The sequence below is a fragment of the Homarus americanus genome, unplaced genomic scaffold (genome assembly GCF_018991925.1).
Source record: "Homarus americanus isolate GMGI-L3 unplaced genomic scaffold, GMGI_Hamer_2.0 scaffold46197, whole genome shotgun sequence".
NCBI lineage: Eukaryota > Metazoa > Arthropoda > Malacostraca > Decapoda > Nephropidae > Homarus > Homarus americanus.
This window is the reverse complement of record NW_024723050.1, coordinates 4384126-4398317: the sequence shown is the minus strand read 5'-3', so window position 1 is coordinate 4398317 and position 14192 is coordinate 4384126. Positions and strand designations below refer to the sequence as shown.

At 38.6% G+C, this 14192-nt stretch overlaps 1 protein-coding gene across 1 annotated transcript in view; it reads left to right on the top strand.

The window, feature by feature from the left end:
* Positions 1-14192, top strand: part of LOC121863292 — a gene marked incomplete in the record, with an annotated part of 62193 nt that overhangs the window by 27863 nt on the left and 20138 nt on the right. The window contains 3 exon segments of the mRNA XM_042361881.1: positions 484-670; positions 8834-8936; positions 9373-9506. Coding sequence (XP_042217815.1) covers positions 484-670; positions 8834-8936; positions 9373-9506 — 424 coding nt within the window.

The following is a 14192-nucleotide window of genomic DNA, read 5'->3' as shown; positions in this document are numbered from 1 at the left end:
TGTATGTTGTGTATTATGTATGTTGTGTATTATGTATGTTGTGTATTATGTATGTTGTGTATTATGTATGATGTATATTATGTATGTTGTGTAATATGTATGTTGTGTGTTATGTATGTTGTGTATTATGTATGTTGTGTATTATGTATGTTGTGTATTATGTATGTTGTGTATTATGTATGATGTATATTATGTATGTTGTGTATTATGTATGATGTATATTATGTATGTTGTGTGTTATGTATAATGTATGTTGTTTATTATGTATGTTGTGTATTATGTATGATGTATATTATGTATGTTGTGGATTATGTATAATGTATGTTGTTTATTATGTATGTTGTGTATTATGTATTATGTATGTTGTGAATGGTGTATGATAATAATTGCAGAATTTTACATACCCGGTAGTTTAAAATGTGTCGGTTAATTCTCACTCATACTGTATAATGGTAACTTGACCTGTTGTTTATATACATATAGGGTCAAGAAGAAGAGCAGCAGTTACCAAGAGAAGGCTCCCCAGAACCTGCTCCACCATCTAGTCCACCCCTGAGTGAGCAACTGGCAGCTAGCAGGCCAGGGCGACCCAAGAGACACCACCTCTTACGATGGCAACAACAACAACAGCTGGTAGATAGGCAGAACTCCTCACCCTCCAGTCAGACAGGCAAGAAAGACCTTTGTGTGTACTGTACAGCTGTTGACCGTCATGTGATTGATTGGCATATTATTGATCAGTTTTAGGATGTTCAGATATTAACACCAAATACCGTTTTGCAATGGCTAAGATCAGATTTACAATGGCCATTACCTGATGGCTACTCGAATGCTTTTCCTGCATTGTCACTGCCATAAAAAAGGGATGTGCATTAACTCGCAATTTTCCGAGTTATGGTGATGCAATCTCGGAATGGTGTAACACCTGCGCTTCACTCGTGATGTGTGGGAGGCTCTGTGGAAGAAGCTATTCTTTGTATAAAATAATAAATACTGTATCAATAATATGAGGAATAAATGAAAATAATAATGATAAATAAAAGAAAAATACTGCATTGCCATATGACATTCATTTCACTCCACCTGGGACACAAAACAGTAATCCCCCATGCCACTCCTCCCCTCCTCCGCTGTCTGTGTTAATTCCCGCACATAAGAAATTTTTATTCCCTTCATGTTCTTGACCTTATGATGACTTTTTTGAGCACATTCTGTATGAAAGATTGTGTGAGCATGTAACAAAGTAAAAAATTAATAAATAAAAAATTCTGTACGTCTACCAAGAGTTACAAGTGGGAAAATAACCGCTATGACTAACTTTGGCTCTTCAGGGTCTCAGGAACGGAATTATTTTCCCATTACTTGTTAATATTGATTTACGATTTATCACCTTACAATGGCTTGTCAGAGTCTCTAACCCCATCGTATAACAGTCAACATCTGTACAGTACTGTATAGTGAACCTAATCTGACATAACCTGACCTGCCTTCATCATCATCCTCACCATTTTACAGCCTTATGTACACTATACCTGTAAGTTCTTCTTTCATTACACTTGAACCCAAGACATGCTGAGCTAGATTGATGTGCTCAACATGAAATATATGTTCGGTGTGTCTGTATAAACATATTATACTTTAAACCATACAGTTTGTTTATATGGATGAAATAGTTACAAAAAAATTGTGAGATAACATTTTTGTGGTGATTAAATGAGCGAAGAAGAGGACCTATGAAGGGTTTAGTACAGTACAGTAGTTTGATTTTGTTCTTATCTTTCAAAGTGTTATATATGAAGAACTGGGTTGGTGGGTGGTAATAATGATAATAATTAATGGTTTTTGAGAGAAAATGGCATAAAGTCGGAAAATACACAGTGAATATAAATGACAGAAATTACATATGGTCAGAGCCATCCCTTGGGTATGGCAACCGGTGCGACCACCCCGGGCCGCTCTAGTGGGTGCCTCACGGCCCTTACCTCACTCAACACCAGAATTAGTGACTGCGTTAAGCTGACCTCACCTTACCACCCAGATTCAGGAGACCACCTGAAGGATTAGTGGCCAGCACAGTTAGGCAATGCATCTGCTGACATGAGGTCAAAGGTAAGATTAAGCCACCCCATCTTACCACCCGGACCGAGAACAATGTCATTCTTTACTGTGCTCTCTGTCAAAGAGGAGTGAGGAGGTTGACAGCGGTCACCTGTTAATGTTGTCTAAACTCTAAATCTCCAGTTGTCTGTGATTTGTGTTTTGTGAAATTGTTGATATACATTATTTTACTGTAGTACAGGCATCCCCCGCGTTACGGAAGCCCGGGTTACGGAATTTCGCTCTTACGGAATTTGTAAATTATGACCAATAATTTCGCGTTACGGCCCGTAAATCTGCCCTTACGGAAATTGGGGTAAATTTTAACAAACACAAGGCCTCACACATGCCATTCAGACTGACAGACTTGTCAAGTTTTACCAACTATAAAGACAGTTGAAGCTTTAAACATCACTCACAATGGATCTTGAATATTCCAACTGTAATCAGACATATCTAAGTTGCCTCAACAATTGCAACCCCAGTTGCAATATCAAATTGTGTCTCACCACAAAAAATAATACAGTAGTCCCTGGTGCACTCTTAAGATTAAGAGAAAACGGACGACTCAGGCGGCCTTGAAGTGAGAGAAAACGGACTCTTATGACGCGGCACTCAAATAAAGAGACATGGCTAGCACATGTTTTGTGGACTACCCACTGCACAGTATCCTTTTCATCACTTTGTAATAAACCTCGTCATGCCTATGTGTGTTTCTGATAACTACCATAACATTATATATTTAGCGGTTGTACAAACACAAGGCCTCACACATGCCATTCAGACTGACAGACTTGTCAAGTTTTACCAACTATAAAGACAGTTGAAGCTTTAAACATCACTCACAATGGATCTCGAACATTCCAACTGTAATCAAACATACCTAAGTTGCCTCAACAATTGCAACCCCAGTTGCAATATCAAATTCTGTGTCACCACTAAAAAATAATACAGTAGTCCCTGGTGCACTCTTAAGATTAAGAGAAAACGGACTCCTATGATGGGGCACTCAAAGAAACATACACATAGCTGTATAATGCAATATTATGCAATATTAACCCCTAAATTGGTGTTTTAAGAAGGTATATCATAAATTATTTAATGTACTGTATTGTATGTGTTTATAAATGTTTATTTTCATTAATAAAAGTGCTTGAATTACTTTTTGGGGGCCGAAAAAATTCCTTAGGAACGCATCTCCAGTTTTATAATGGAGGTCAATGGGAAAATAGGTTTCGCGTTACGGAATTTCGCGATACGGTCAATTTTCCGGGAACGGAACCCTTCCGTAACGCGGGGGATGCCTGTACACAGCCCTCGTTTTTTTATTAAACCATGGCCAGCAGGGATAGAGATAGAGACAGAACATACATCTTGGGTGCAGAGAAAAGGCAGAAAATGGGAAGAGAGAAGAAATCGAAATGTCAATGAAAGGTTCCCTAGAAAAATATGTGTTTTCAGAAACTAGTGCATAAAAGGACCTGAGCGACTGTGATGGTGATAGTGTGGGTCATGTTCAAGCTGAGGAAGAGGAGAGTACTGAAAAAAATACTAAGGCTTTTAAAATGGACAGCTCTACCTATGCTAACGGTCATGATGATGAAGATCTATGTGATCCAGCCAACTGGCCACATTTACTGGACACTACGACAATTGATATTTTGGTAGAAAAGGGACCTGTTAAGATATCTCTTGAAAATTATGTGTTTCCCAAAAATGGTGAAAACCGACACTTTTCAGAAGACTTTTACAGGCGAAGATTGTCAAATGGGAAACTATATGAAAGATGTGATATCATAGTAAATTACATAACACTTGGCATAGTAATAGTATGAGGTGTGTGTGTAGAAGGCTCCTGGATGATGATGCTGATGTGAATTTGAAGTGGGAGGTGGAGGAGGAGAAGGGAGAAGAGAAGGAAGTGGAAGTGGAGGAGAAGCATTTTACTGCTTCTTGGAAGGTGAGTCACCTTCCATGAAAATGTCAGGAACCTCTGGACTGACAGAATCTCCACCAGGAACATCCTCTCTCCTTCTTGAAGTGGAAGGCTGAAGGTTAGCGTCTTATTCCCGATGCCCTTTAGTGAAGAAACTGTCAATTTTTGTTTGTGGGGCATTTCTCCTCCTCATCATTAACTGATTTTTGAAGGAGACCACTCTGTCCACAACATTACACAAAATAGGTTCTGTTGTTTCCACATCTGGGTGCCTTGAAGCCAGTTTCCTGAACTTCTCCCAGTGGTCAACAACATCTTTCAAATCTGAAGTAGACATATGGTCATCACTTTCCGTTTCCTCCTCACCACTGTCAGCTTCTAACATCTCATCCAGTTGCTGCAAGTCATCAGGAGTAGGTTCCTGCTCATGAGACATCACAAGCTCTTCTACATCATCCTCCTCCACTTCGAGGCCCAATGACTGACCAATGGACACAGTCTCCTTGTTCAATTCTGCTTCTTCCTCAAATCCTTCAAAATCATGAACTGCTGAAGGCCACAGTGCTCTCCATGCAGAAATGAGGGATCTAATGGAGACATCTAGCCATGAGGACACAATCTATTTTACAGCCTCCAGGATGTTAAATTGTGTCTTCCAGAACTGTACCAGTTTTAGTTCAGAGTCAGTGGAAGTTGCCTGATAACACCTCCTGAACATTTTCTTCATGTACAACTTCTTGAAGTTGCTGATCACATTCTGGTCCATTGGCTGCATGATTGATTTAGTGTTGGGAGGCAAAAACAACACTTTGACAAAGTCAAATTGAGCCTCCAAAGGGAGTTTATCGGTGGTTAGGTAGCTCTTCACAGAAGGGCAAAACACCTCAACAGCCCATACATTAAAGAGCTGTCTTGTCACCCATGCCTTACGGTTGGACTTCCAATAAACTCCAAGTTGTCCTCTTACCACCTTTTGTTGCTTGAACACCCTGGGGTTTTCAGAGTGGTAGACAAGCATAGGCTTCAGTCAGAAATCCCCTGAAGCATTGGCACCAAGCAATAGAGTGAGACGGTCTTTCATGGGCTTATGCCCAGGTAAAGAGGCTTCATCTCTGGTGATGAATGTCCTTTTGGGCATTTTCTTCCAGAACAGCCCAGTTTTGTCCACATTGAACACTTGCTGTGGAAGATAATTTTCTTCATCCACCAGTTTCTTAAACTCCACTACAAACTTTGCTGCTCCTTCTTTATCAGCACTGGCAGCCTCACCATGCCTAATAACACTGAAAATGTCACTTCTTTTCTTAAATTTTTTAAACCAGCCCTTGCTTGCCCGAAAATCTTCGAACTCTGTGCCAGAAAAACCAGGTTGATCCTCCTTTAAATGTTCGTAAATCTCCCTGACTCTTTCACAAATAAATTCTGTCAAAACTGAATCACCTTTCATTTGTTTTTCCCTGATCCAAATGAGAAGTAACCTCTCTGTTTCTGCTATCAATGATCTACCTATAAACAGTCTGGTAGATTTGTCTCTCACTTTCACTTCCTTGAACTTGTCTTTCTGTGCAAGAATTGTCGACACAGTTGATGCCAACATGCCATAGTCTTTACTAAGCACATTTGTTCTAATGCCCTGTTCATGTTTCTTTATTATTTCCTGTTTTACCTGGATTGAAATAACTTTTCTCGATTTCTTTGGAGCCATGCTGGATTCAATTTCAACACTGAAATTTTAAGTTTTATTGCTGTAAATAAAGAATATTTTCTTTAAATCAACACTGCACTGCGCTATATATTATCAATCTGTAAAATATATTTCAAAATTTCCAATAATTTGACTGCAAAAATGGAAAAATAGTTAATGTTTAAGAGAGTTTCAAACAAGATATTCCCTCCACTGAACAGATACACAAACTGACGCCAAGCTTGGTGTGTTGAGTGGCTGTTTGGCGCGCTAAAAACTAGTTTCCTGTACTTCAATTATGTTCAATAATTGTTAAAATGACTAAAAAAATTAATATAAAACTTTTAAAATTATTGAATAGTACAACCTTCTTGAATTTAAGCCCTAGAACCGATTACTGTATTGGCGGACTAATACTACAGCTGATGAGCACGCGAAAACATGTTGGGAAAAATTCGTAAGGAATTCGTTAACCGAATTTTTTTTGTTAACCGAATTGAATATTCTTATGGAAGGTAATTCGTTAACCGAAATTTCGTGAACCGAAGCATTCGTGAACTGAGGGACCACTGTATATATATCAAGAATGCAAAGGGGCACCGTAGTGGATGTATTGCCCTGGACCCTGCACTCACTAGGGACGGCTCTGCAGATGGTGATAGGGAAGGCGGGTTGCTTAACAAAAGTTTTTAACACAAAAAAAAAGAGGAGGAGGAGGAAAACATGGAGTAGACTTTCAAATTAATTATTGGTTGGAAAGAGGCTGGTCTTAGCCCAGCTGCAAATGGCTGAGAATGATCCATTTTAAAATGACTGGTGGTGTTAGTAAGGATAGTTTAACAGCTGTGAGCACTTCTTGGTAGGTGGAATTCAGTAGCACTATAACACTCTCCTTCAGTAATCATACACGTAGGTCTGTAGGGGTTGGTGTGGGCTGCCCAACCCTCACTGAGCAGGACCTCACTTGTATACGTATGTAGTTAGTGTGATCGTCAGTTCCATATGGTTGGCAAAGGTTCACTCATACAAGAGGTTGAGAACTTCACAATTCAGTGTGAAGAGGCCAGTGGTGGCCTAAGCCTTGGTTTCTCTTGTGAAATGTGTTCTCTGCTGCTTTTTTCCATTCTTTTCCAAATTGAAATTGTCACTCTTACAACAGCAGTGAGTTCATCAACAATCTTTACACTGGTTTCTTGGTGGGGATTGAGGGGAGGTGTGCAGAGCTCACCAAGAGGAGACATATGTTTGTGATAGTGACAGATAATTAGGCAAGTGTGTGTGTGTAATAATAATAATTAACGGTTTATTGAAAGAGCATGGCAGCCGGAAGGCTGAAAATATACAGTTATATAATTGGGGAATGGGTCTCTTGATTTACAAATAATATACAAGTAACATAAGTGATACAAATATGACTCGGTGGGGAGAAGCTCATACTACAGGGCATTTCAACATAGTGACAGTGCATAAAGGTAAGATTGACTGGAAGTGAATTAACTGGTTGATTAAAAGTTATTGATAATTTTTACAATGGCTGGGACTGGGCTGTTGTTATAGTGATCAGACATGCTCGTATGGGCTGGATGCGGTTGTGGTGTCGAACAGCAATTCTCGGACGAGGGATCTCGGGTGGTAGTAGGAGTCGGTGTCGAGCATGGTGCAGAAGCTTCTCACCAAATTTGCAGATGAGGTCGTGGTGATGGTCAGAGAGAGCCGAGAGGGTCAGTGTGTTGAGCGCTTCATGATATGTGGAGTAGGAAGGGGAGAGAATAATCTTGCATGCCTTCTTTTGCACTTTTTCTAGGTGTTTACGTTGTGTGGCATTTAGGGAAGAAGACCATGTAGGGGAGGCATAGGTGAGCTTGGGAAGTATGAATGTTCAGTAAACACTGATGAGCTCAGGTGCAGGAACTCCGAGGGACTTGAGTCGGCGGAGGAGGTGTGTGTGTGTGTGTGTGTGCAATAATAATATTAATACAGTAATTAACAGTTATTGAGAGAACATGGCAGCCAAAATGCTGAAAATATACAGTAAACAGAGTTGATATAGGTTACATAATTGGAGAGTGAGTCATTGAACTGACAAATGATATACAAGTGACATAAGTGGTACACTTGCTCTAAAAAGTATATTTACAAACTTTGTGTGAGACAATATGACAACAACGAATGAAGTTCAATATTTTGACAACCTTACCAAGACAACAGGAGTTGCGGTGTTCATTTTAAAATTCCTTGGACCCCTCCTTAACGATACTTTCCGGAGCGAGTGTACATATATAATATATAATGACAAGGTGTAAAGGATCATTTAACAAAGAATTTCAGCACAGTTTCAATACAAAAGTCACAAAGTGAGATTGACAGGGAGTAAACACACAGGATAACTACGAGTTGTTGATAATTTTTCAGTGGTTGAATTTGGGCTGTTCTTATAGCGATCAGTATGTGGTTCTATGGGCTGGATGCGGTTAAAATTTCAGACAGGAATTCGCAGACGAAAGATTTCAGGTAGGAGCAGGAGACATTGACGAGGATGGTGCAGAACCTTCTACCCAAATTTACAGATGAGGTCATGGTGATGATCAAAGAGTGTACCGAGTGTCACTTGATGTGTGGTGTAACAGGAGGAGAGAGCAGTCTTGCATGTCCTCTTCTGCACTCTTTATAGGAGCTATGTAGCATTTAAGGAGGGGGACCAGGCAGGATGTGTGTATGTGTGCACGTGGGTGCATGCATGCTTTTGGTGTGTGTGACTTTACAGTGGAATGCTACAAGCCGTAACATTTCACAGTTACTCGGTATGCTGCTCCTCCTTGCTCAAGAAGTGCTGCATTTACAGAAATGTACATAAGAATGGCTCCTAGAAGTGTGTTACATCATACCGGTAATTCAGATGGAATCGTCATTGTGCAAGTACACTTAATGTGATAATGCAAAATAATATTCTGGTTATTGATTGACTGATGTAGTCATTATTTTTTTATTAGCCTGAAGAAGTTGCTTTAATTACATCATATAAATTGATACCATCTCATTGTTTTATTCAGAAAATTGTATTTGAAAATGTCCTCAAATTATGCATGAATTAAATACACAAATGTATTTTGAAACAGATGGAAATGACGTCAGCAGCCAGGTGTCCTTCATTCAGGTACAGAAGCAACTTTATGTGCGAAAAATACAGCGTCACATCCATACTCTTGAGAAACTGGAGAGGTGAGCACTGATGGTTCTTATTCCCTTTTATCTTATCATTACATTTTTAGTCTGTGAGTCAGTCATGTATTGTTTTAACCAGTGAAGTTAATGTTATCCCTCCTCTTCCATATGAACTCTATATAGTATTGTATTCATATTCAGTGGATCATTCATATCTCATCACATTGGATGTTGTCTTATAGCTTATGTTACTCTCTTTTATTCATGTCTCCCGTGTAACTTAACATATTTTTTTATTTTCCTGTATTTTTACATTGTACCACATGATTTTATTACTGTATTGCTGTATTCTTTTTATCTGAATTGTTTGTATTGTATGTAGAAAGAAACTGGCATTGTTCTCCCAGTGTCATTACTAGACTTGCTTGCTTACAACATCCTAGTTCTGGTGTTGTTAGATGCTGCATCTCATTAATTACTTTACTATTTCAAGAGCCTTGCTGGAGCAGTTAGGAGATAGTGTTGGGTCAGAGAACAGCTTCAGGAGACATGTGACAGAAGGCCGCTCGCACACAGAGTCAGACACGAATGGCAAATCTCAAACACGAGACATTCTGGGTCAGTCAGGTGAGTAATGCTTGATATATGAGATAATCTTTGTTTGGCAGAAATACAGTATCATGTTTTTACTCAATGATTTAACGAGGTATACATGTATCTACCCAGACTAGTATAGTAGTACATTATATAAGGGATACGTTCTTGAAAATTTATCCATAACATTCAATTATGTGAGACAAAATCAGTTTTCCCATTGGAACCCATTATATAATTTAAGAAATTTATCACCCCAAAGAAATTACAATGCAGACACTCCCCACGTTACGGATGACTTGGATTAGAGATTTCCAACTTTACGGATACTCTCCCATAAGTCGTATTTAAAATGATCGCCAAGTAATTCCTGGGCCGAACGGGGATGTTTCCAACCATACTCCACCTGTGAGCTGTATGTTATGTTATGGTTATTCTGAAACAGCTAGAAGTCACAGGGAGAGTATGGGGGGTGGGGGACCACTGGGATGCCACGCTTCGCCAGAAAATCGTCCACAGTGAGGGCAGTGTGCACAGGTGCGTTGTCCTGGTGAAGGAGCCAATTGCTAGTCATCAGTCAGAATCCAGTCAACATTTCCATATGAGAAGTCAATCACTCGGCAATCTTGCAGATGGTCACTCTACGATCTTCATGAAAAAGCTGGTCATTTTTTTGGACATTTTCATAATTTTTCTCAATGGAAGGCCACCCAGAATGTTGCTCATTTTCACAGGAGGTGCACCCTTGTTTGAAGTGCTTGTGCCACCTAAAACATGAGCCCTGGACATTGCTTCATCTTTGTAGGCTTCCTTGATCTTTTCATGGGTTTCTACATAATTTTTTCCTAGTCTGAGGCAAAATCTGATAGCGCAGCTTTGCTCAATACTTCCCTCCATGTTGAGGGCTGAGTGTCGACTGATGTGACGTAGCAGATGGGCCAGTACACACACTCGCACAAAGCTGCACTATGGCCGGTTGGTGACACAGATTCCCGCCAAATCGATGCAGTAAACAACTTATACCCGAGGTGAGTAACTGCTGATGATTCAAATTCGATATCTGCAAAGTGAAAGGTTTTATGAAGCCAGTATGGGAACTTTTGGATCACACCTCGTACACTCAATCTTACATACAGAAAGTTCAAAAATTAAAATAATAAAAGAAATAACCAGTAATTATCATAAGGTATATAGTATTTTAACTCGTGATTTCCGGTAGATACAGTATTTTTTTTTTTACTCCGTTATATACTGTACACAATCCTACATACAGCAACTGCAAAAATAAATAAATAAATAATTATCATTAGGTATAAAGTTTTAAGTATCTACAGCCTTTCACCTTGAACCTGTATGGTGAGTGTGTGGAGGTCAGAGGGTCCATGGTGCAGCACCATTGCTAAGGATTCTAAGGTAAGAACCAGGAACGACTGTGATGCAGTTTGAACACTAACTTTATGCTTTCATTAATACTTTTTATGTGCTTTTGTTATTGAGGTTTACGGTACAGTGGAGTTTAATTCTTGAAATGCAAAGTTGTGTTCTTAAATTTGTGGGTACTGTATCTATTACTACCTACTATACCTCTTTTGTTAATTTTACTGTGTCAAATTTTCATAATTCGTGGCTGAGCACCAACTCCCGCAGATTTGTTTACATAAGAAACCGTAAAAGTTGTGGAAATATCATTTCATTGCTCTAATTTGCCTTGGAAATAAGAAAATATAATATAATATCACTATAGTGCTCCATTGTGACTTATAAATAAAGGAAATATAATATAAAACTATAGAATAAGAAAAATGAAAAGTGAATGAATTGTTTATGGGAGGCGGAGCAGTTGGCTAGTGGACTGAGCATCCCCCACCCCCATTCCCAAGCTGTGTGCACACCTCTGACCTCTTTAATACAACATTATGCAATTTCACCATAATTCCTATACTGTATTATGGTATTTAGGTTCATTTGGTCCTCGATTATTAAAACATTATCGTAAAGTACAGTTGTACCCCACTTAACGCGGTCAATTGAACCCAGAGGGTCCCGCGTTAAGTGAAATCCGCGTTAAGTGAACAACAGAACATATGGGATTAATTCCAATAGAAACCGGCCCGACCCCCAAACTCCACTTTTTGAAGGCACATACCTATGTTGTAGTAAAAATAACATCTTAATTTTATGATGGTACATGCACACAATTAATACTTAAGAGAAATAGAGAAATACAGTCGCCAAGTTAATGTCCATTCAAATAATGGACTCAACTCCCTCCCCCTCTCACACTACACAGCCGGCTAACAGATGGTCGGTCGGTCCCTCCCTCCCCCCCCCACCCCCCACCAACCGTCCCAAGGAGATGTGTGGGATAACCTCAAACTAAAGTTAGGAAAATATAATTGACATTGCTGGATTCCTTGTAAGACCAGGAATATTTTGAATATAAATGTCATATATTTTGCACAAAAGATAACATAGTTACCTAGAGAAAAATTTTTATCTAAAAATTGTAAGTTTAAAGCAAAATATATGATGTTTATATTCAAAATGATCACCAAATTATAAGAATTCCAGCAATGTAAATTATATTCTGACCGGGTAATTTGTATGAATTTTATGAGCTAAAACAAATATCTTCAGTTAATAAAAAAAAAATAATCTTCACGACACTATCTGTCAATCAAAGTACCCCACCTTGCCTCCCCCCCTCTTCCAACCGCGCGGTCAGTCCCAACCCTCCCCCCCACCCCCCACCAATCCTCCCTTCCAGAGTTTTTAACATTTAGTATTAAATAATACCTCAGATTAAAGTTAGGATAATATAATTGACATTGCTGGATTCCTTGTAAGACCAGGAATATTTTGAATATAAATGTCATATATTTTGGACAAAAGATACCATAGTTACCTAGAGAAAAATTTTTATCTAAAAATTTTAAGTTTAAAGCAAAATATATGATGTTTATATTCAAAATGATCACCAAATTATAAGAATTCCAGCAATGTAAATTATATTCTGACCGGGTAATTTGTATGAATTTTATGAGCTAAAACAAATATCTTCAGTTAATAAAAAAAAAAATAATTCTTCACAGGGTAACAGATGGTCGGTCGGTCCCTCCCTCCCCCCCACCCCCCACCAACCGTCCCAAGGAGATGTGTGGGATAACCACTAAATTTTAATAAATAATACCTCAAACTAAAGTTAGGATAATATAATTGACATTGCTGGATTCCTTGTAAGACCAGGAATATTTTGAATATAAATGTCATATATTTTGCACAAAAGATACCATAGTTACCTAGAGAAAAATTTTTTATCTAAAAATTGTAAGTTTAAAGCAAAATATATGATGTTTATATTCAAAATGATCACCAAATTATAAGAATTCCAGCAATGTAAATTATATTCTGGCCTGGTAATTTGTATGAATTTTATGAGCTAAAACAGGCAGTCAGGCAGGGTGGCGGGTGGGGCAAATCTAAAAATAGCGTCTCGGACACTCACCGCGTATATGTGGAAAAAATCCGCGTTAAGTGAAAGTTCAGCTTTGGCAAGGCACCGCGTATATGCGAAAACGCGTTAAGTGAAACCGCGTTAGGCGGGAAAAACTGTACAGTACAGTAATAAATTTTCACACAAAAATCCCAAACTCAACCTCAGATGAGTTATTGTGTTGTATAAAATTCTTTGCTGACATAATGAGGTCACAGCCAGTCTGGTACCTCCCTGTCTCCATGTTGGTGTATTGGCATAACCCACACAAAATTATGAGAAGAGAAGGAGCTGTTTATGTAACTAAACTACTTTTTGTACAGTATCGATGTGTTACTGTATTTTTTTATGTACAGTAATACCCCAATTTACGAGGTTTCGCTTTACGCGATTCTACATTTACGCGGTACCTCGCCAGAACCGGAATTTCATTTTACGCGGTGCATCTACTCATATACGCGGGTGAAGTATAATTTATTTATTTAGCTCATAAAATTCATACAAATTACCCGGCCAGAATATAATTTACATTGCTGGAATTCTTACAATATGATGATCATTTTGAATATAAACATCATGGATTTTGCATTAGACATACATATTTTAGATCTAATGTAATAATTTGGTTTACACAAAGCAAATATTTTATCTTTTGTGCAAAATATATGAAGTTTACATTCAAAATATTCTCTGACCTGCAAGGAATCCAGAAATGTCAATTATATTTTCCTAACTTTAGTCTGAGGTATTATTTATTATTATACCTTAAAATATAGTGTTTTCACCCAAACATTTCTCAGAGAAGGAGGAGCCAGCAAGCTTGGGAAGAGAGAGGTGGGGGAAGTTGAGTCCATTATTTGAATGGACATTAACCTGGCGACTGTATTTCTCTTAAATATTAATTGTGTGTGCATACCATCACTTTCCTCTCAACTTATTTTTTAATTACTTTATGCTATCAAAAAGTGATTTTCACTCAACTTTAGTTGGACAATTCATCCTCTGAAGATGCAGAGCCCAACTCGACCAGCTCATCATCCACATCACTGTCTAGTGCTGTGGCTGTGGACGCATCTGACACATGGGAAACACCATTTCCACGCTGCAGTGCTTCCAGCACCTTGTTTTTCTACTCCAGTGTAATTGCTTGCCTTGATTTCTTGGTCTTTGGGGTAGTTAATGACAGAGTAGCTGGCCTCTTGGACATAGTGGCGATGGTTGATGCA